Source organism: Gordionus sp. m RMFG-2023, chromosome 2 (assembly GCF_954871325.1).
Source record: "Gordionus sp. m RMFG-2023 chromosome 2, tfGorSpeb1-WG-v2, whole genome shotgun sequence".
NCBI lineage: Eukaryota > Metazoa > Nematomorpha > Gordioida > Chordodea > Parachordodidae > Gordionus > Gordionus sp. m RMFG-2023.
In genome coordinates this window covers 13,238,561-13,263,061 of record NC_088776.1, presented here as the reverse complement: position 1 = coordinate 13,263,061, position 24,501 = coordinate 13,238,561, and the positions used below count along the sequence as shown (strand labels likewise).

At 26.4% G+C, this 24,501-nt stretch overlaps 2 protein-coding genes across 2 annotated transcripts; one reads left to right on the top strand and one right to left on the bottom strand.

Annotated features, from left to right (window-relative positions):
• Positions 1 to 4,141: 4,141 nt before the first annotated feature.
• On the bottom strand, positions 4,142 to 10,364 carry LOC135923484 (cysteine-rich venom protein kaouthin-2-like). Its single transcript, XM_065458260.1, has 8 exons — positions 10,258 to 10,364; positions 9,584 to 9,659; positions 8,884 to 8,990; positions 8,698 to 8,788; positions 8,477 to 8,631; positions 6,737 to 6,825; positions 5,449 to 5,573; positions 4,142 to 4,416 (listed from the first exon to the last, which is right to left on the bottom strand). The coding sequence occupies exons 2-8, from the start codon at positions 9,639 to 9,641 to the stop codon at positions 4,301 to 4,303; spliced, it is 741 nt and encodes a 246-aa protein (XP_065314332.1). The 5' UTR covers positions 9,642 to 9,659; positions 10,258 to 10,364; the 3' UTR covers positions 4,142 to 4,300.
• Positions 10,365 to 16,110: 5,746 nt separating this feature from the next.
• On the top strand, positions 16,111 to 17,166 carry LOC135924085 (uncharacterized). The gene has a single exon (XM_065459133.1). The coding sequence runs from the start codon at positions 16,111 to 16,113 to the stop codon at positions 17,164 to 17,166; it is 1,056 nt and encodes a 351-aa protein (XP_065315205.1).
• Positions 17,167 to 24,501: the final 7,335 nt, after the last annotated feature.

The window sequence follows — 24,501 nt, the reverse complement described above, 5'->3', positions numbered from 1 at the left end:
TCTGCTAAGAAATTTTGGGTTAAAAGCAGATAATATTTCAGAAAAATTATTGAAAGTTATACAGTGAAATTGTCATAAGTTCACTATAATTGTAATTAAAAAAAATTGTCAGGGAATTTTTATTTACAACATATAAACAATCTAATATTCACGTTATTATAATAAAATTCTATGGGTAATTTAATTTACAAACAATACAATAAATTGGATGAACCTAAATTTAAAATTTAAAAATATTAAATTGCAAAACTGCTATGAAATCTTTAAAATTAAACTAATTACTTATATTTATTGGAATATAACGACAAAAGTAACCAGTTACTTTTCAAGTTGTAAAACTAGCTCACCTTTTACTTTTAGACACCAATTTTGAAAATAATTTGTTAAAGTTAAATAAAAATTATTAAGCCCTATTTTTCTATGTAAATAAAATATTATATTATGATATTTTTTTTTGTAAATAATACATTGTAGTATATTTTTTCGGTGCAATTATTTTTATATATTTGAATTGTATATCCTTTTTAAGAAATTTAATATATAACTAGTTACTTCTACGTGTTGCCAATTTAGCGTCTCCAAAACTAAAATATATGAAAAAGATATAAGTAGCTATCTTTAATTTCCCTCGAAGTTTTAATACCCATAACATTTTATTTAAACTAAAAGTGGGTTATTTCCCCTATTGCTCAAAATATCTGAAGTATTTATAAAGAAAAATATTTTTTGTAATAATTATTTGTTTGAAAAGGAAACCCTAATAAAAATGTAGATATTATTAATCCTCAAACTGCAAATTTGACGGGGATTCTAAATTTACAAAAACATTTAACTAAATATTGTATATCGATAATTCATCATTAAATTGCATTTAAGGATTTACAAATAAAAATTTTTCTAAACTAAATATTATATATCGATATATAACATCATTAAATTGCTAATTTTATGGAGATTCCAAATATATATATATTTGTTAAATAAAGATTTTAAGCTCTTATCAAGAATATTATTTTTTTTAAATTTTCAATATTTTGGTTTAAGATAGAAAACTTTTTTTATATTTTGGGATATATTACTTAACATATAATTCAATACATAAGCATACCCAGGATTTTCCTATAGGTGGGAAAGTACTAGTATTCGAGGTTTTCTTCCATCAATTTTATTGGAGGTTTTGGGGTTCACTTATTATAGGCCTACTATGTTATATTTTTATAAAATAATATTGGGTTTTCTCCTTTTTTCTAAAAAATTTAAATTATAGTCCTTATTTTAAAGTATTATTAACTTTTGCTTATTTTTTCAATTATTGCTTATAGTGATATATGGTGGGGGGGGGGAGTGTAAGGAAGAAATTTTATTAACAAAATGATATTTTACGAGCACAGGCAAATTTCTCACCCTTTGGTTGCGCCTATTAAGGACTTATAAATGTGTGAATACAATTACGCAAAATAGAGGCTAAAGATTTAAATTAATTGGCATCAATGTTAAATGATCCCTCCTCCCATCCATCTCCAAAGAAATTTAAGTCTAAATTCCACTTAAAAAAATAAAATTTTACTAGGACAAGTCTAAATATTAAAAAACGCACATAAATCATTTAAAATTCAAGGATTACTCGTTCATTATCTGATCTGAATTCCCCCAGTAGATTTAACTCAAATCCCTATTGTCATTAATCAGATCTTTTTTTAGCCATTTAATTTAATTATTATTATAAGCAAATTAAAAAAAAATAAACAGCTAATCTCTAGATTTGTTATTTTATAATCCAATTTGCATATCTTTTACTTGTCATTTAAATTATAAAGGGCAAAATGATAGGCCTTCTTTTTTTCGAACCCAGTACCCGTACCAGCGCTTCATTTGCCGTCGCTTGCAATCGCTTAGGAGCCCATGTTTTAAGCCTCTCAGATCTGTACACTAATTCATCCCTTAGCAAAGGCGAAACTCTCGAAGATACCGTTAAGGTTCTATCTTCTTATGTTGATGCCCTCGTGATAAGGCATTCTGATAAGGGATCAGTGACAAAGTTGCATTCTCACCTGAACAGTGATAGGAGCACTGGTATAGTGGCTATTAATAACATTCATGATTTAATAAATGGAGAGAAGGATTCTCGCGATGGTATCAATAATAATATAGGTAATATTTTATTGGGCTTAATGAATCTTTTGGAGACCATTATTTTTTTTAGTAAGAATGTGGGTAATTGTAATAAAAATTAAAATATTATATCGAAAATAATATTTTGTTTATTCTTCCCCTTTGTTTCATGTATTTTTAATTTCTTTTTAACTCTTAAAACTTATGATATGGGCTATCTAAGCTGAAAGAAACATCGACTCTTCCCAAATAAATAATGCTAAAGCAACCGTAGTCATAAATGCCGGTGATGGGACTGGTCAACATCCAACTCAAGCCCTTTTAGATGTCTTTACGATTAGAGAAGAGATAGGAACGGTTAACGGTTTAACAGTAATAACCTTCTCTATACCCTGATTTTTTTTAACTTTAATTACTAGGTTTCTGAATTTTATATTATTACCCATTCTATCTAAACTGTGTTATTTCCTTAATTAATTTTTTGAAAACACTTATATATAAATAATTTTATTGACCAACGTATTATTTAAATTCCACCCGAAAGATAACATTGTTAGGGGACTTAAAAAACGGACGTACAGTTCATTCATTAGTTCGCCTCTTATCCCTCTACAACGTCAGTCTAAACTACGTATCCCCTCCTTCCCTTAGAATGCCCCAACATGAAATAGAATATATAGCTTCTAAGAATATTCAACAAGTACTAAAATAAATGACTTATTTTTCCCGATTATTCAGTACATTATATTACTCCTATAAAATGATCTCAAATAATACGAATAAAACAACAAATTAAATGTGAACATTTTCAGAATATGCTTTTGTTCAGATTGTAAATTTCATATTTTGTCCTATGCAGCTTTATAATTTTAATAAAATATTTTATAAATTTATTGATATCTTTTTCAGTTCTAATGATTTATATGCTAATATATTAATGTAGCAGGAATATACAGATTTGGAAGCCGTTTTACCTTACACCGATGTTTTGTATGTTACACGCATTCAAAAGGAACGATTTCTGAGTGAAGTAGAATACAAAAAGGTTTCTTATAATCTTTTATGGCTACAAAATTGTAAGGAGCATATAATATTTTAGTTTAGCCCTCATATTCCCCCCTTTGGTGGGTCTACGTTTCTTTTTTATTTGTACTTTGGATGAATTTAGGACCTTATGCTTTACATTTAAATATTAAATTAAAAAGTTAACCTTTATTTTCTTTAAAAATAAATCCCATAGGTTGAAAACAGTTACACTATAACTCCCGAACTCATGAACAAAGCTAAGCCGAACACGATAGTTATGCATCCTCTACCCCGTGTTAATGAAATAAGCCCTTTGTTTGACTCAGACCCAAGAGCCGCTTATTTTAGGCAAGCCGAAAATGGAGTTTACGTTAGGATGGCATTGTTAACCATGATTTTGGGTGGCTTGTGAGAGCTTATTATCGTATTTATATCTGATTTTTTTCCTTATTAAACTAGAAGACACGTGATTTTATCCTCTAAAATATATCAAAATTCTATATAAGATGACTTGCATTATACTTTTTCCCCCATTTATACTCTAATCATTCATGGAATAACCGATATTATAAAAAAAATGAAGATATTATTGTACTTTTCTATGTTAGTAATTTTTCAAATTTTATTTTGTATCATACAGATTTGTGATAATTACTTTTTAACCATGACCATTTTATTTCCAAATCTTAAAAAATTTTTTTTTAATTTGAATCAAGTTTATCAACTTACTACATATTATTATTTACGTTTAGGGCATTTATTTAACATTTAAAAGGACTTTATTTTGCTCAATTTAAAATTACTCAAATATACAATTTTATCAATCATTTATTATATAATAAATCACATTACACATTTACAATATTTTACACTTTTCAATATCAACATTCTATTATTTTATTTTTATATAATAGTAATAATAAATTATAAAATTATCAATGTTATAATAATAGAAGTTTTTTTTGAATGTGGATATGGATTGATTAATATTAATTTCACTTTTCAGGGTTTTTTTTATTTATCTAGTAAATATATGTAAATTATTTAAGCCTGACATTCAAAATATACTCGATATATAATTTATTTTTACATTCTATTAACAATTTTTTGAATAAAAATTTATAAATCACGAAATTAACATAATTCATATGTTATATTTCATCTATAATTTACACTCATTCCTACAGGAGAGAGCGCATTCATTTTTCATAAAATATGAGCAATAGTTTCTTGCAGCTAAATCCTGACAATTTGAATATTTATCCACACAGAACAAATCTAAAAAAAAATGTTCCCGTATATTATATAAAAATTAAATTTATTCACAATTTTAAGTTAAAAAAAAACGTTATTACTTAAAACCCTATAAGTATGACGGCCTGGAGTTATCGTAGCATAATAAATTGGGTTATACAACATGAGTGCAAAATTTGATTAACTTTTGATGAGTGCCTTTTGAGATAGCATTGATTTTTTAAATCCAGCCCATAGAATTTGTTAAATGTTAGAATTTTTATTAATGATTTACATCTGGCCTAATTTTTCAAGTCCAGCCCGAGATTAAATTACAAATTATTTGTCGGCCTGCCCCGATTTTTTTAATAGATATAAAAAAAAAATTTTTAATTGTAAAAATTATATATCTACAAAATGGAAAATATTGGCGCCTTGATTTTTAAATATCAAAATATAAACAATTTATTTCAAATTGAATGATATAATATTTTAAAATATTAGGCCCTGGCCAGATTGCAGATTTTTAATTTCTATAAATTGGTATTTTGGGCTAGAAATAGTTTTAATAATATAAAATAAGATATAATTTACGAAAATAAATTTTTTAATGTTTAAATAATATTTTTTAAATATTTTTTTTACCAACTATAATTACTACCTCTATAAAATTGTTATTAATGGATAAAATTTTAAAATTAATTCCGGTGGGCTCAACTTTTTTTAAAAATTACCTTCTTTTTTAGATATTTTCTATTTCAGGAGACTCTCCAAATTTTTTAGAGGGTTTACTGAATTAATTATATTATATAGATCAATATTTTTTTACAGATATATATATACACATTTTATAATTATTTAGAGGAAAAATAAATTAACGGCCAAGATATTGCGGTATAAAAATTTTAGTCCGCATTCAACCCACAAATGTTTTCGCGTTAATCGGGAAAGGACTTGACAATTTTTTTAATAGTTAAATCTTTCCTTATAAAAGGGGGATTTATAAATTATAACACTTCATTTTGTAAGGGTCATTAAATTTTTTATAATGTGATTTTCAAAAAAAAAGTGTATTACCGCATGATTCGAGTAATTTATTTTTGAAGGGTCCAGACTGGGCACATGTTGCATTTATTAAACACCCATCACAGGTTTGATTTACGGCTTTTCGATATGGAACGTAATAAGGTAGATAGTTACCTCTATCATTATAAATTATTAACTGAATTACATGTTTAATAATTGATATATTTTATATTAATTATATTTTTCTAACCAAAAAAAATTATTTCACCCCCTCCCCTTCTGATTGACTCATAGTAATAGGGTTGGCAACGATTTAAATCTCGATTTTAAACCAAATAAAAATAATTCAAGTTTTAATTAAAGAATTATGGTCTAAGATTGTAAAATATTGATATTTTAAATATCAGTTTAATAGTATCTTGGTAAAGGATTAATGCTCAAGAGAACAAGTCTAGAAATTGTTGAAAAATTAAACAATGATATATGTTTGTAAGTTGATATTTTTTAAAATAAAGAGCCTATAATATATAATATAGTAATTTTTTTAACTATTAATATCGGTGTCGAAAAAAGGTCAGTTGATATTGTTGGCTAAAATAATTTTATTATAGAATTTTCTGATTCAAATAAAATTGTCAAATGAAATTTAATTTTTCCAAGTTAAAATTAGCTATTGCTATTTCTCAGGTTAATAATTGTACGGTTTAAGGCTTATGGGCGTATTTTTCATTAATAAATCTATTTATTTTTCCGTTCAGGTTTTTACTATTATTTTAGAAAATTTTGAAACCAATTTGTACTGTATAAAAAAATAAATAAGTATAAAGGTAATCTATTTTTAAAGTGTTAAATTATACAATTAAATTCTAAAACCAATGTCGACGATATAAATATTACTTGTGATTTTTAATACTTAATTTTACAAAATAATAGATTTTTTTTATTATAGGGAAATAAAAAAAATATGTAAATTTTTTATATTAGTTTCGTTTTACATTTAGAATATTAAATAATTTTTCACTATGGCGATTAGGATCAGCAGTTATTTTTCTAATATGTCAAAAATTGAAATAGAAAATAAAATTTTTTGTCTAACAAGTGGGAATTAATCGTGCAATTTGGTTATTTTATTTAGATTTTGCTTATCTAAGTCCTTATCTTTCACTATTTTGAATTAAATCATAAATTCTTTTAAAAAAAATATCGGGGTGATTTAAATCGGCCAACCCTAATAATAAGTAATTATAAAATTCTGATGAATATATTAAAAATTTCTTTTTGTATTTAAGATGAGATAACTAAATTTGAATATTATAATTTTAATTGAATGACATATTACGGTGGATAGTAGTTGCATGTATAAATTCTTTGACCTCGGCAAGTGCTGCTCCTAGCACATCCGATCTCCTTAGTTGTTCCCCATACCAGCTAAATGTAAATAATGTTATAATTTCAAAAAAAATTTACCATTACGAATACTTTGTTATATAATGTTAATATCAACTTTTAATAGTATAAAATGAGCCTTATAAGTTTCTGAGAGATACGGTTGAGTATAATACATGCATAGACATAGCAATGATTTTGATTAGATGGGGTTTTTACCATCAATTTTATTGGATTTTGAAGAAAGAGAACTGGGTAACACAAAACGTTACTTTAATCATATACCCATAGTTCTTTATTTTAATTTTGCTGAATTTTATAACACAGTTAAAGCTGTGTTGAACATTATGCTTTTGTTTATCTGATTAAAATTTTGCAAATCAATTGTTATAAAAAAAGAACTTATCTTATAATATATATTTTTGTAAAATTTTGATCCATTATCTATGGGAAAATATAAATAGAAAGAAAATTTGTAAGTATTTTATTTTAGATAATGCGTTACTTTTTTGAATAACGAGTAGCGCTTTTTGCATAAGATAAAGAATGTTGGTAACGTTACTTTTTATTTAAGGTAACGATAAAAGTAACGCGTCTATTTTTTGAAGTAACGCTTACAGTAGTAATATATTATTATTTTAATTATTTTTTAAATATTTAATAAATTTAAGATTTTTGTTTGTTTCTTGATTAATATTCTCAATAAATTATATTTCCCTTTTAAAAATATAAATTTAATTTTTATTAATTATAATATAATATCAGGCGCAGATCCAACTTACAAGAAGGGGGGATTTTTCCATTTCAACAAAATAAATACACAAAAATTTTAAATGAAGATAAATTCTAAAAGTTTCAACTAAATATATAATATGACACTAAAGAAAGACGAATATATTTTGGAAATAATTTAATGAAAAATTGGTGAAAGAAATTTACTTTGTTGAATTATTTTGTGAAAGGGGGAGGGGGAAAGAGGATACATACAAAAATACAAGGATTGTAGAGTTTTGAAACAAATTTCAAAAATCGTGTTAAGATATAAAAATGCCAAGAAGAAAAAAATTTTTCAAAAATAACTAAGGTATATAAGAGATTTGTAATAAAATTTTATTGCTCCAAATATGGAAATTTAGAAAAAATCGAAGGGGGATATTGGGGTTACAGTGCAACAGACGGGTTTTTAGCCAGTCTTCCCACTTTCGCTCATACTACTGGCGGGCTGAAAATAAAATATTGGGCGATATTATTTAAGTTTAAATAAAAAATTACATTGAAATAGAATAAATAGTCAACAAACCAAAATAATTTTTAAATAAATGGGCAGGTTTAGAAAAGCCATGGGCAGACGGGCAAGTGAGTTTAATTTTTTGTAATGATGGGCGGTGGGGAACTCGGGTTAAAAACTAGCCTATGACAGACCTCTAGTTATTATCCCCTCCCGGGATCCGCCAATAATTACATATACATGATGGCTTAAATTTTTAATGAATATGTTTAAGATTAACTTAAAAAATATATATTTAAAATAAGAAAATATTTTAACATAATTATAACAGTTTAAAATTAGGGATGGAATAAATCCCAACATACCACTCGTGTTGTATTTGGTTCTATCCTAGTTGCGCAAATATGATATTTATTTAAATAAAGTTAAAGATAATTTTATTAATATTAATTTTTAAAAATTTACTTGAGTATAATGGCCTACACTTAAAAAATTGTCACTATCTTGTCCAAATTTAAACAATGAAACTTCATCATGCCAAGCTTTAATCACGTAAGTCCAATTGAAAGGGTTAGGCGCGTTACTCCAGAATAGATTTTGCCCTCCCCCTTGTGGATAATCTATCAGTGAATGATGAGTTTATTAGAATGAAATATACCAATGCACTCTTAATACAAAAAAAAAACTTGTGATAATTCTGTCGTTGGCTGTATCGTGTTGAAAAATGCATTTGTTGGCCATAATTTCTGCCTTTACTGCTGCTTCCTGATTCCACCTCTTTGATAAAATTTAATATATGGAGTAGGAGTTTAAATAACTATATTATTTTAAATTTAACATTTTATAATATATTTATTAAAATATCAATTTACCAATTTAAACATTGCATTTGAAGGCGGTTGGACGTTGGCTCTATGCCTGTTATGAACATCTAATATTTCCTCGATTTCTGTAGAGTTTGGAGTAAAGCAACTATTGGCTTAGATTTTTGATGCATAATAATTGATTATAAATAGATAATATATTGACTCTTGAGCGATAAGGCGGAAAAAATAAATAACGCGAGTGATTGGATAGAACAGCTCACCCATTTTCAACTGTTTTATATCTCTCACATTAATGAAATTATTTTAAGAGCGTCGAAAATTAAGCAAAATTGATTTAAATACGCCATATTTTTACTAATAAAAGTAATTTAAAACTTTAAAATAATCAAAATATTTATTTAATTAATATAAATTTGTTTTAATATAATAAATGCATTTTTTTTAAAAAAAAAGAAGTTTTGAGCCTCTTCTCCTCTAAAATTTTTTTTAGTTAGTTTTTAAATATCTCGATTTTTAAAACGGCTGGCCCAATATTTTAGCCGAAATATATTTGCTCAAACCTAGAGCTTTAACTTATAGACGGCAGAAATCTCGAGGTCAAGTTTGCCAAAATCTTAATTTAAAATCAGTGAAATCGAGCCTTTTAACAACATTATTTATAGTAACAAATATAAAAACTTTAGGATGCCGCTATGCCCCAGTATATCACTGTAGAGTTAATATTTATAATAATTTGATTTCTTACGATAAACGATGGCGGTAACTATGAATATCCATAAATTAGCTTTGATAATCATTATCATATTATTTATTATTGGTATCTATAAATTAAAAAGTGATTTAGTTTTTTTTAAATAAATTCATACCGACCAAAGCAATCATATATTATAACTTGTTCTCAAAAAATATTTTTATAGTATATTCAAATTGGTTTTTTATTTTGACAGAGAAAATAAGCCTCTAAAAAAATATATTAAATTAAAATCAAAATCTCACTATTAAGTCATTTAAAATGTCTTCCTTTCCTTTTTTTTATGTTAGAAAAACTATTTGATGCTTGCGCACGCAAAAATAAATAACTATTATATTTTGTATTTAAAAAAATAATATTAGACGAATATTGTATGTTTAGATGAGCTACAAATTTTTTATAGCTTAGTAAATAATTTAAAAAAATTAAAATAATTTTAAAGTCTATAATCTATATGAATCGGTAAAGCTAATAATATAATATTAATACTTCCCCCCCCCCTCTTCCTTTCCCCTTAAAATCCGATTTAGAAAAAATATTTATTATCTTTCTATTTTGACCAAAACTTAACCTCCATTGGTCGCCTAATGAACTTTATTGTATTTTAAAAGTATTTATAAATTATAGTGTATAAACTGATTATTAATATAAAATTAGAAATGTTTAACCTTTGTGAAGCTTTTATGCAACTAACAAAAAATTTTCATCCACTTTGAAAAAATAAAAAAATTATTAAATCTTAAAAATGAATATTTAAAAATTTCTTTTAAAAAAAGAAAAAATTTAAAAATAAAAATATGTCATAAATTATCAAATCACATGAGGTTTATTTTTTTTATCAATTCTTTTTTAAAAAATTGAAAGGTAAAGGTATAATAATCGTCATATTTATAAATATAAGAAGAAATTATTTAATTGATGCTCCTCAAACCATCTAAATCAAGAATAAAATGTTTTCTCCATAAATTGAGGAGATTTAATCTATAACTAAAACGCTAAAGCCATGTTCTAGTGTCTTTCTAAACAGTAGTCTGTTTAGTCGTTTATTTAGTTTCCTCGAAACACTTCTAAAAAATTATTTAAATTTAAGTCTTTCCAAGCCCAAAATATTTATTTAATGTGCGCTTAAAATAAACCAAAGTAGGGCGTCCTAGTTTAAAATATTTTTATCATGGGCTACACAGAAATAAGTTTCAAAAAGATGAACCAGGGTATGGTCTTAAAGCTATAATATATTTTAAGACAAACCGGTTATAGAACTATGTTAATTAATCTCCTCACGATTTTACAGGTAAAGTTATTCAATTTTAGATTTTAAATAAAGTTCCTCAAGTGGAGTTAATCAGATTATTTTACTAGCTTAAAGAATATTAGTTATATTTATAAAAATGGAATGGAACATAGGCAGAAGGTGTTCATTTATAAATTGCTTTACATCTAATAATTTTTGTTTATTAACAACACCTATCATTTATAAATTTACATTCAAAATTATTTTACATGTCCAAAAACATTTTAAATAATATATTATGAACTTGACATTTTTCGTGTTACGTTACGATGTACAAAAATAAAATTTTTATAAAGGTTGAAAAAAATAATTAAATAATCAGTAACTATTATATGTGTAAATAAAACTATTTAAAAAATGAGTTTTAAAAAATGAAAACTGAATATAACGGCGGCGATGGCGAAGCAATCGCTTTTTATGATACTAAGAAAAACTGACAGTGGCATCACTAGGGAAGAGAGGAAAAGGTATGTTAGCAAAATCTTTTAGCACACCTGACCACAAAAAAATTGATTTATTAAGCAGGCCCTTGGTATGAGATAAATACACCACTGCTTAAATGTGTAACTATATTACAATCATAAAGCTAATCTTTTAAGTCAATTAATTAACTACGTAACATTGTACCTCACTAAAAACCATCAAAGAAAAGTTTATGACGATCATTTTTACAAGGCCATATCATTATGCCAACATAATATATCAAATTTGATTTATCATCTTTATATTATTATGGGGAATTTTTGTTCAAAATGCGTATATTTTTTTCTAAAAAATTTTTAAATTTACAAAAAAAAATATTTTGTAAGCCATCTATAAACTTTTAAATATTTTATTGATAAATTCAAATCATACGCATATAAATTAAATTCCTAAAAAAAATAATAGATTCTAACTTAGATGAAAATTAAAATACTCCTGTTGAAATTCTGGTAGAGTTAGGATTTTTGCCCTCGATTTATTAGTCGCTCCCCAATTTCGGAAAGTCCTAAATTTAATAACTGCTTTAATTAATAGAGTAAGGTCATGGGGGAAATTTGATTATAAAACTTTTCTTGACCATTTTATTTGATATGGCTTCTCTGGTGCAGTATCTGGTCTAACTTTTATTCTCTATCGTCCTTTATTAAATTCATCAAAAGTAAAACTAAATTGATTAAATATAAAAATTTTCAGGATTAAGAAATATTTAGTAACACTTCAAATATTTTAAATGGGAAAATTTGAAAATGATGGTTTCCGCAATTAAATGGCTTCACGTAGTTTTCAAAAACGCCTCAATGCAGTCTTTAAATGTAGGACTCTCCAAAATTATGGAATGGTTAACATTTGCACAACTTTAATGATTTTATCAGTCAGCCGAAGCATCTAGAACTTCACAAAAGTTAGAACTTTAAGGAAGAAATGAGACTATCAATTTATCATATAATAAAGAAATACTTTGGATGAATTCAAATCGACCTATTTCGGTTTAAACCCAAAAGCTTCTTTTAGGGTAACATCTAACAGCCTTTTGTTTGGCTAGACATCCAACATATCTTATTAAGGCTATAAACTTAACAGACCTTTTCAAGACCTGTTTCTTTAAAAAAAACCTATGTGCGATACTGGCTATAGCGCTGGCTACCGGTCTGGTCACACTAACAAGGCATTAATAACATCTGCCAATAAAAAATGGAAAAGGTATTTAAAATTAAAAAGATACGCGCTTAGCTAGAGATAAACAAGGCCATTTTTCACATTTATAGTCAAAAAGTTAATTGCTAACTTGTCCTACCTTAAAATATATAAGTGACATTTTAAACTCATAAACACGTGATCACTAAAGGTACATTATTCTATTAATATATGACGTTGCTGAAGTAATCAACTCTTTAATTTTCAAAATAGGACACATATAAGTAGCACTTTTAACCTTATGCGCGCGGCTTGGGCCAAAAATTCTAACATTGATATGTTTCGACAATGGCCTGCCATCAAGGGGGCAAGAAAATAGCTTGAAAGCCTTCTTATCATCTGCCTCCCAACGTTCCAGAGACATATCAGCTCAAGTTTCTACCTTAAATTTTAAATTACTCAAATTAAGGAAGGAGCTGAGTTCTTTGATGTTCTTCCCAAAATATAACCCTCAATTAGAAAAAAATCTAAAATTATTTCTAAACAAATCTAACGGAAGTTCAGAAAATTGATGACAATGAGTTAGACACTATTTAATCATCTGCAGAATTGGGAATTGGTAGTTTAGGTTTGGAAGATATAATGATACATGATAAAGTATCTGACGCTAAGACATTAGAACGATAATACACTGCGACTAGTGTACTCTATTCAAATAGGTTTTGATTCACCTCAGCCCTTTATAGATGCATTACGAAGAACAAGACGAGCCAAGATTTATGAGCTACAATAACCAGCCTTGAAATAGATACAAGGACTCACAAAATTTGTAAAAAATATATATAAGTTAAAATTTTAAAACGTAGAGAAAAGATTAAAAATTTATAATAAAAAAATAGAAGATACATTTTAAATATAGATTTTTAAAATTTATATTAAAAAAAGAGAATTTTATTCATGCACGGGATGGCATGCATCTATATCAAATGTAATTTAAAATCCCCAAATTTTCAGCCCTAATTTTTCGCGAAATAAAATATACTTCAGAGTATCCTGACAGAGAAGTCAAATTCTTGCCTATATCCTTATAGAAAAGGGCTGTTACCGTAATTTGCTAACTACTTTTGTATGGTATGGATGTTGTTATTTTTTTTAGCTAAGAGGGCACACCTTCCCATGGGAACAAGTGTTTAGTCATTTTGATCTTTCTATAATAATTAATTCTGGCAATTAAGAGCGCAGAGTAAGTTGCCCTATTATAATGTCTAGGATAATTATTGTTTCTTAAACTGTGGCATAGGTAATGGCCCCTGGAAGTTTTGAGGATGATGTTAGTTTCGTTCAAATGGTGGTGAAGGGGGGGGGATATAGGAAATGTACTGTTAAAAGTTATTAAGTGAAGATACCCTCGATTATAGCTAGTAGTGGGGCTTCAAGCCATTACTTAAAATAGATACTTTCATAAAAATACAACTCTAATTATGGTAAGCAATGAAACAGGTAATCGATGGTAAATCCTATTTTTTGGCAAAGTATGAAAGGAGGAATATAAATTTAGTACTTATGGTGATACCAATTGAGAGGGTTTCGTTTCCTTGGTTTTTGGAAAAAATAGGTCAAATGAGGATATGATTCTATTAGTGTGAAAGTCTTGGTAAACTTCAAAAAAGATATTGTATGAGGAAACCTACATCCAATCCCATTAAATTTATTTAAGCATGTGTTTGTGTCCTGTACCAAGAATTTTGTAAATATAATTTTTGAAACAATGATTGAGATTATATATCGGGAATATTTTATCATCCTAAGCTTTTATTTTAAAACTTAGTTACTATCTAATTTTGTGAGTCATTCCGCTATTTTTGAGAATCATCATCTATTATTTTTTTTTCTGGTTGTTACACTTTAAAAGTTGAAGATTTTAACCTTTTTAATTCTAGGGCAACTAAATGATGGACATAATTTCAACACTCTACGATAGAACTACACTACATTGACACGTAAATCACTCTGATATTAACAATTTTTATTTAAACAAGCGTTCATTTTTTTATATATTACATTATACTTCTGCTTGATCACTTGAATTAGTAAAAATTGAAATGAAACTATTTTAAAAATTAATATTGAATCTCCAAAAATTAAGTAGACACATTTTGAAGAGGCATCTTTTGTACAATGATAAAAATCAAATTTATTGATGATTTTTACAATTAAAATTATATTACAAGAAATTTTTCGATTTCTTCTATTTCTATATTTTGTGTGACAATCCATAATTATTTTTACAAAAGATTAATACCTTTATCTCTATCCACTTTTCAAGGAATGCATAGAAAAATATAAGCTTATATTTTAAGGTTAAATATATAATTCTTGATAACTACGTGCAGAAGAATATCTAGGATCTTGCTTAAAGGAGGATTTAATAAAATATATAGAAATATATATTGCAAATAGAAGATTATCTTTCGTAAATATTTTTAAGCATATACTGTGTCTCACAATGAATATATGGTTTAAATGGGTAGTTTAGTTTATTAACCTTAATTATTTCTCAAATAAATTAATTTACTTGTCCAAAATATGAAATTGCTTTGATTTTACCTAAAACTAAAATTAGATTTCTTGAAAAAGATACTTCCCAAGATTGAAATAATATTTGACATAAAACGCTATTAAATATAAGGCTATATCTCGTGGCACTTTTCATTATAAAAGTTTTTTTTAAGAATCCTGGCCTGGCATATTGTCAACCCTACCTGCCACAACAACATATATATTTTTTAGATGATTCTGTATTTATTTCAAAAACTTTTAAATTTAATTTTTTTTAAAATTCAGAATTAGCAAAATTTTAAATAGTCGCCATGAAGGGACTTCGCCTATGAAGGAGAATTTCTACATATAATATTAATGTCATCTCTTTACAAAATATTTCATCATATTTTATGGATTTTTTTTGGTTTAATTATTAGAACACAGAATCAATTAAGAAGTGGAATTGATGGAGGTTAACTTGGGACTAATGATGGCGTTTTGTTAATAGTTTAAAAATTTTGAGGATGAGTCAGCGATGATAAAAATAAAAATAATGGCATTAGGGATCTAAACCGCATTATTTTTCCGTAACCATATATTATTAGATTAAAAAATGGAATATTTTGTGGGAATCTACAAATTTTAAGCTATGGTGATGAGATTCGATTTTTAAGTCTATTTAATAAGCACAATAATATTACAATAAGAATAATAATTAATTTAATGTTTAGTTTATTTTTTTTTAATTTAATTTTGTCAAATTAATCTGCTGTGTTCTAGAATATCAAACAAAATATAAATTAATGAACCTTTTTTATATTTAACGCAAAAAGTAAAATAAATTTAAAAATATTATATTTATTAATTTTATAAAGATGCTAAATTTTTATTAAATCCTTTCAATTTAAAAGTAACCATTTTAGGGTAAATTTAAAATTCAATAATTTTTTGATTCTATAAACTATTTATCAATCTATCTTATTGCTTGCCAGATATTATAATAATTTGAAGAACTATAAATAACACTTGTAATATTTGTATTTAAAGATAAAGCGATGAATTGACTCTACCCATGAGTTTCGAATCATTACCCCATTCCCCGTCCAATCCCAGTGCTCCTGGTATGGTCTCTTGCTGGGACTCTAAAAATTTGTTCAAGATCATGCCCTACATGTTTCCATCTACCAAGGAGTTAACGTTTCCTTATAAACTTTTCAGGATAGTATGTCATTGCAAGAGCAAAGCCATAGCTTGGAATGGAGATGGTAAAAGTGTACTTATAAACATAAACGATTTTCAAACCGAGTATCTCAACAAGGGTATCTTTCAAACCAAAAGATTGGCCAGTTTCGTGCGTCAACTCAACTTATACGGTTTTAAGAAAGTTAAAGATCAACGGTTCCTGAAGGAGCGAGACGTCAATAGTTATGTTTGGCAATATGAACATAAGTATTTTGTGAAGGATAACCCCAACCTCTTAGTTTATGTTAATCGAACCCATACTCTAAGAACCAGACCTAAAAAACAGTCTAATCAACATCAATCGAATCTTACTTTTCCACCACCTAACGGTATGCAATATGGCAGTTTTGACCCATACAACACTTTACCCTTTGACTCCGTATACGGTGGAAACAATTGTTTTATACCTTTAGATGGCTCAACAACCTTTACAAACCAAATATCTTCGAGAATAAGTGCCAACGAATATAACTACTATAATCAATTAGGACTTCCATGCTCTTCTACCTCATTTCCGTATCCCGAAGATATGGGAATTAGTTTTTCTGATCCCGATTTTAATCTACGAGACGGCTATATGACTGAACAAACTTTCTATCTGCCTAATTTAAAGAAATTAGCCATGAATAATGAAAAGAATATTCAAGCAACCATTATAGACAAAGCTGAGTTATCGGATAAAGCAATAGGAGATAAGTTACCTGAGGGAAATATCGACAAATCAGATTCCATAGATGATATCAATGATTCGAAGGATAAATACATAAAATCAATCGTGATAAAAAATTTGGAAAATAATTTAAAAACCGAAGCGATCGTTCTGTGTGATACTAAAGTTGAAAATGATAACTTCAATCCAGAATTTAGGCCACGGGTATTAATATAAATAATTTCTTGATAAAATTGCATATACATTTCTTTATAATAGAAACGGCGCAGAAGAAAAGAGAAATTGCAGATTGATAAAGAAAATATAAATCTAAAACCACCTGGTCAAAGGCGTGGAAGGAGAAAAAGAAATGAGCTAACAATAGCAATCGAAAAAATTGTGAACGATGAAGCCTCCGAGAATAAATACCCCCCTGACGCATATCTCAAAAGGTATACAATTCAAAATGTCCTTTTAATTATTTTATTTCTAAAGGATCTTTCGTTTTTTAAGAACCAATGAAAATAGAAAATATTGCAATCTTTATTTATTTTGGATTGTTTTTGTAGTAAACATATCATTTTTTTATAAATAATAAGCAACCCCTTATTGTGCGATATATCCTTAACTCAACTCCCGGGTGTCTCTCACTTTAGAAAAAACGCTAGTCCAATGATCCCAGAAATATCAAACATGATTTTGTGGAAAACCAAGAAAGATGGGGTTAGTTTTTTTTAAAAAGGAGATGGTTAAAATATAATTTTAATTTTGTGAAAAAAAATTCACAATTATACATGACTTGTGATTTTATTACTTTACAGAACGTCCCCCAAATAGAGCCCCTAAACATTCAATCTTATTTTACCACGAGCGACGAATGTGCTATTCGCGAAATTAGCAATATCGAAAATGCGGATTCCTTCCGGTTTAATAACGAATATTCTCCATCCCCCCTATCTCGGCAATGGAATTACCTGTATGACAATACCAGTTCTTTGGGTAACAATTATATGATGGATAATATAGAGATGGAGAATAGATCGAGTTATGCCAATCTTGATAGCAATTTTTCGTCCATCAACCCAAATCCCGGTTATAATTTAACGACGGATATGGCCGGATTGGGTGAAGACATATACAACAACCCGCATTCCTTCCTGGAGGTACCTTAAGAAAACAAACTTTAACTCTTTGGGCAATAGTGTCGCCATCCCCCTTATCATTAAGAGGTAAGAAAAGAAAGAGTTTTTACAAAAATTTAGTTGTACTCAATAAAACGTATTTCTTGAATATAAAAGAATTTAGACAAGCTCAAACAAAATTTAAAAGATACCCCTACTGCTCTCAAAAATACACATTTTGTTTAGCATTTTAAGATTAAAGGAAACATCACATTTTTGATTGATGGATTTATTAAGAAAATTTTAAATTGGATTTAATTAAAAATTATTATTTATATTTGATATCTGCAAAGCTTTAAATACTCAATCCCTTCTCTGAAAAAATGCAATGGACTTTAGAATCTAAAGAACACAAGAAAATTATTTAAATATCTATTATTTATTCATGACGATATAATAAAGCATAGTATAAATAAAAATCTTAATATTTTATTTTCCAAATATATCTATATATAAGTGTCGATGCGTCATTAATAAATTATACAATTAAGGTAACAAATTTACCTTATTTCTTATCATAGAGAAAATAGATAATATTTAAAAATGTATGCTCACTCTACAGGCAACGAAGCTGGTAGAGTTGGGTATTTTACCGATCAAATTATCACTTATTGACTGATGCTTTGACCAGTTTTCGGGATGAAACGGGTTTCGAATTAAAAGAAAATTCAAATGTTAAATAAAATATTGTGATTTTACAGTTTCAATGATTAGCAAGACTCTTTCGCCTTCGTTTTAATTAAAATTCTTTTCAAATAATCCTTAAGCGGTGTCCTAGTTTGTCTTATATTTCGAAACAGTCTTCTATTTAGACGTTTATGTAGCTTCCTCTAAACAGCCTAAAAAGAAAGATACTATTTGGATTTATCGTGTATTAACTTTATTTATACCGAATAAATATATAAACAAATCATTATTTAATGTACATATTCGTTCTTTATTTCAAATAGGATGCCCTAGTTCAAAATCTGTTCAGCCTGGGCTAAGCAGAAATAAATTTCGAAGAAATTTTTTAAAAAAATATAATGAAAAATATTTATTAGTATATGTAATAATAATTAATAAATTTTATTTACAATCATTTGGATTTTCTAATCTAATCTAAATAAAATATAAATAGTATATGCTACAATTAATTAGAACTAGCGCAACCAATATGCTCTCTAATTTTAATAATGACATTCAAAATCATACTAATTCATGTTTTACAATTTTTAAAAAAATTTAGATTAGAAATAATGGTTTAAAAAACTCTTTTAAAATTTATTTATTGAGATTTTAAAAGCTCAATTTATAAATTTAAACGATGAAGTTTTCATTTTTTTGTTACTTTTAGTATCATAAAACACATTTACCTACGTAAAAAAAAACTTTTACACAATTAGCTTTATTAGGTTTAAATTTCTATTATAATGTGATGAAACTTAAAAATAAATTGAGTTCCTCTACCCCCCCCCCTCCCACGTACTCCAATTACCCTTATGTTTAGAATCTTATGGGAGAATTATAAAAATACTCAATGCAAGGTAAGATAGTATGAAGGACTCCGAAATAAAATTCTGGATATGGCACCATAAATTTATAAAGAGAAGGAATTATTTCTATGGCGAAAAAATAATCAATTTTTAAAATTAAATGTCTTTTCATTCTACCAATGTGTATAGCAATAATAATATGGTAAATTTTATCCAATAACATTTTAGATTATTTGATTATATTTGACTGGCCGCTAAATATACTTTTGATAAATTATATTAAATATGATTGTCTATGTTAACGTCAATGTGTTATTTTTTCAACTTTAAATCATTTTTAAGGGAATATGATTCTATCAAAAATGTATTTCAGTCTGTATATTATGAATAACAGATAATTTTGCTATTAATTTATAAATTATATAAAAAATATATATTAAAAGCAGGGTTGTATATTTGGTCGGTCAATTGGCCGATATTTGGTTGGCCAAATTCAAATAAATGTTTTAAGTCAATTTTAACTTTATTTTTTTGTATATGTCGTATTGGGATATGGAATCATGTGGGATTCGGAAACCCAACGTGTGGATTCAAGATCATGAATCCCCGCGTTTTATTCAGAATCTTTTTTTTTAAATATTTTTAAAAAAAATATTTAAAAAATATTCCGAATCCCCATGAAAAAAATAAAATAATATACTTTTTCTTCTCTCTTTTCTGCGGCTGGCACCATATAATTAAAAGGCCAAAATAAGGGATTTAAAAAGAGAATTTTAAAAAAGTAAATAGTATAAAATTAAGGCATATAATGAATGAAAAGGGATATGAGGTTAAGACATTTTTGTTTTAAAAAATATTAAAAAATATATTTATAAAAAATCCGAATTAAAAAAAAATTATTTATTGCAACAATTATTCAATGCAATATGGCATTTCGTTGAACATTTAAGGTTGTTCTTGAAACACTCGCAACTTTTATTCATGCTCCCATTTTGCGATTGCATAAGGATGTTTCCCCATAGTTTGTGACATTCCGGGAAGCTCCTAAATATTTTTAGCATTTTAAATGAAAAATTAATATAATTTATGTACATGAATTAATTTGAGGAGTATATATGGTTATTATGAAAATAAAAATTTTTTAAAAAAATATTTAAGGGGATTCGGAATCATTTTTTTAAAAAACAATTAAATAATATTTTTTTGCCGCCTGTGGCACCAGAAAATTATATTTTTTAGAGATATTTATGTATTACTCTTAAGCTTTAAATCATTAAATACTCGAAAAAATGGTTTTAATATAAATTAAATGTAAAAAAATAAATATTATTTTTAAATTAATAATTTAGACAAATTAGAGGAAGAGAATGTGAAAAAATTTATAATATTATCATTATTTAATTGTTTAAATAAAAAAAAAATTTCATTGTTAAAATGGTTAAATTATTAAGAAATGGATCTTTCATGGTATTAATAAGTCTTGGCAGTATATGAGGTAGTAAGAATTTATCATCTCTTATATTATGCCATGCGCAATTATTATAAAGCATTTGTATTTTTTTTGGTTAATATTTTTAGTATACCTACAAAAATACGAATCGAATCGAATAATTTATTATTCGTATTCGTATGAATAATAAAATGATTATTCGATTCGATTCGAAAATTTTATTTACCATAAAAAAGATCTATTATAAAATTTATTTTGTAAAATTTAACTAAGGATAAAGACAAACAAATTTTATTAGTGAGACAAAATAGAAGCATACATATATAATATATTTATATACAATGTGGAAAAATCAATATAATATTCATATCTATAATGTAGAAGATAAATGTGACAACAGCCAATTTTTCAAACATAAAGTTTTTCGGATTGTTTCCTCCTTTAACGACATTCTGTATTTTGTAACCATATGAGCTCCAACAGAAAAGAGTCGCTCACATGGGGTTGAAGATCCCTGTATCGACAATATGTCCCTCGCCATTTTAGATAACACGGGAAAACGGTCTCCATGTAGTTTCTACCATTCTAGTGGGTTTTTATTTGACGTTATTCTCACTTCTTTCAAATATGTGCCAATTTCAGAAATTGGCATAACATTCTGTTTAAAAATGACATCCATATTTGATTGTATTAAAGGTTTACTTTTTGATACATCATATTTAATTTTATATTCATCAAACATTTTCTCAAAATTATTAAATATAGTTGTAACGTATGGTCTATTATGAGATAAATTAAAATGGAGTTTCAAAATTTGGCGCAATTTTCATTATTCCACTAGGAGATTTTATTAAATTGAAATAATTTCAAATAATTCCTAATAATAATATATGATTATTTTCCAATATATATTAATACTATAAATTATTTTAGTCGAATAATCTCAAATAATTCGATCGAATAATAGATAAAAAATTATTCGACGAATAATATATTTTCCTTATTCGAATTCAATTCGAATTTTCGAATCGAATAATTGTGTTATTCGTATTCGTAAAATACGAATCTAATCGAATAACAAATAATTCGTTTTAGGTATAATTTTTAGGCATATTTTAAAATTGGAAAAATAATTTTATGACAAGAAATCAACCTAATTTGCTAAACATCGACCAAATTTATTAAAATGTAATAAGACCCCCATCTATTATTTAATTTAATATGTATACAGAATCACGAGGTCGAGTCCTATATCATAAACCAGAAATAACTTGGTTATGGATGAGTATAGTAAAGCAATAAAAGAATTAAATTTTGTTTTAAAAGTACCCCATTCAAATTTTTAGAAGCAGTTGCTTCGGACCCCCACCGTTGTAGGGGCCACTGGTCCCCGGGTAGGGTTCACTCGTTCCCAAAAAAATTCCAGAAAAAATAACATTTTGAAAAAAGTATTAGATATATATTTTTGAAATTTAAAACTACTATAAAACTAATAGAGCTGAACAGAATGAGATATTTTTTATTAAAAATGATAAAGTACTTTTAATTTTAATAAAGCTTGCTTTTTAGGGGTCGACAAGACCCAGGTCTCCCCTAATGAATGAAAATGGATAAGTTAAGAAGACACTTTTTGTTTTATAAATTTATATAAAATCATAATATTTTTACATGAATATATATTTATAAAAAATTCAAATTAAAAAAAAATTATTTATTGCAACAATTATGCAATGCAATATGGCATTTTGTTGAACATTTAAGATTGTTCTTGAAACACTCGCATCTTTTATTCATGCAACCCATTTTGCAATTGCATAGCAATGTTTTTCCATAGTTTGTGACATTTCGTGAAGTTCCTAAATATTTTTAGCAGTTGAAATAAAGAGTTAATATATTTTATGTACATGAATTAATTTTAGGAGTATATGTGGTTACTATAAAAATAGCTTAAATTACCTATGATTGATATATCTTTATTGGGAACTTCAAAATCATTTAATTTTATAGTTTTATATAGACTAAAGGCAATATTTGAAGATCCCAACAAAGATATATCAATCATAGGAAATTTAAACTATTTTTATAGTAACCACATATACTCCTAAATTCATGTACATAAAATATATTAATTGCCTTTAAAAATTTGATAAATATTCAAGAAAAATACAAGTAATATCTTAAATAGTAACAAACCCAACTTATCTACCTACTATATTAATAAACTAAAGGTTTGATTTCTATATGATCAATTGATAAATTTTTCAAAAAAGTATACAAGCTCATTTTACTATTGAAAATCACCCTGCCCATCCTATCATATAAAATCTTTTAAACATTAAGATTAAATATATACTTACCATCAAATATAACATCATTTATACTATTACTTGATTGAGCAATAAACAAAAAATTCAAAGGATTTTACGAAAATAATTTAAATTTACTTTAAAAAAAGTGCCTCAATGTTTATAATTAAATGTACTACAAAAAAATGGACATGACTAAAATACGCACCCCCCCCCCCCCAAAAAAAAACTACATCAAAGAAGTTTAATTTAAATTATATTATTACTTATTACAGAATCGTTAGCTTCATAAGATGAGTTAAAAAATGTTTTTTTTATTTAAAAAAAAATGGCAACAGTAAAATTTTTAAAAAATTATTTTTTTACATGACTAAACTATGCGCTAGTGTTGTTAAACCCTCTAACTTCAGTCAACTATAAAAACTGCCTATGTTTTTATCCGAAAATATTCGAATCAATCTTCAAGTTGAAGTTCAACTTAATGGCTTAATTTGATTTTTTAAGCTAAAAGATTGACTAAACCACAATAGAGGTGGTCAAAGTTAAGTAATTTAACAACACTACTATGCGCCCCCTATCAAAGAAGCTTAATATAAAAATATAAACGCAGAATCATATATAACTTATTAAAAGGAATCGAAAAATGCTAATACTAAGTTTATAAATTATTTATAACTTATTGAGATTTTGAAAAAACACTTAATTTTTCTTTTTTGACTAAATTTTTTTAAAAATTTTACTATGTTGCCATTTTTTTTAAATAAAAAAAAAACATTTTCTAATTCATCTATGAAGCTAAATACGATTCTTAATATAATTTAAATTAAGCTTCTTTGATAGGGAGCACGTAGTTTTCGGGGGTGCGTATTTTAGTCATGACCCAAAAAAATAAATGCTTTTTGGATTTGTTCTGTAAGATAAAATAAAATTGGATACAAATACAATTATCAGGTGTTTTAGGAATTGATATTATTTGTCATGATAATATTTTTATAAATACTACACCACTAAAAAATTTCCACTTTAATATAAATCATTCATAAAAATAGAAAGATATTTTAAATAATATACTGGAAGATAACTGTAAAAATATAGAAAAAGACATTTTGCAACACTTTAGTTCTTATGGTGATTTTAAAAGTAAAATTGAACCTGGGTGC

Bases quoted from the DNA above. Each gene is read 5' to 3' on its own strand.
- LOC135923484 (XM_065458260.1), bottom strand. From the start codon at position 9,641: ATGATAATGATTATCAAAGCTAATTTATGGATATTCATAGTTACCGCC. The intron at 8,789-8,883 runs GTAAATTGATAT...ATTTTATCAAAG, and splicing joins CAAATGCAATGTTTAAATTG to AGGTGGAATCAGGAAGCAGC. The intron at 4,417-5,448 runs GTAATACACTTT...ATTTTTTTTTAG, and splicing joins TAAATTACTCGAATCATGCG to ATTTGTTCTGTGTGGATAAA.
- LOC135924085 (XM_065459133.1), top strand. From the start codon at position 16,111: ATGAGTTTCGAATCATTACCCCATTCCCCGTCCAATCCCAGTGCTCCT.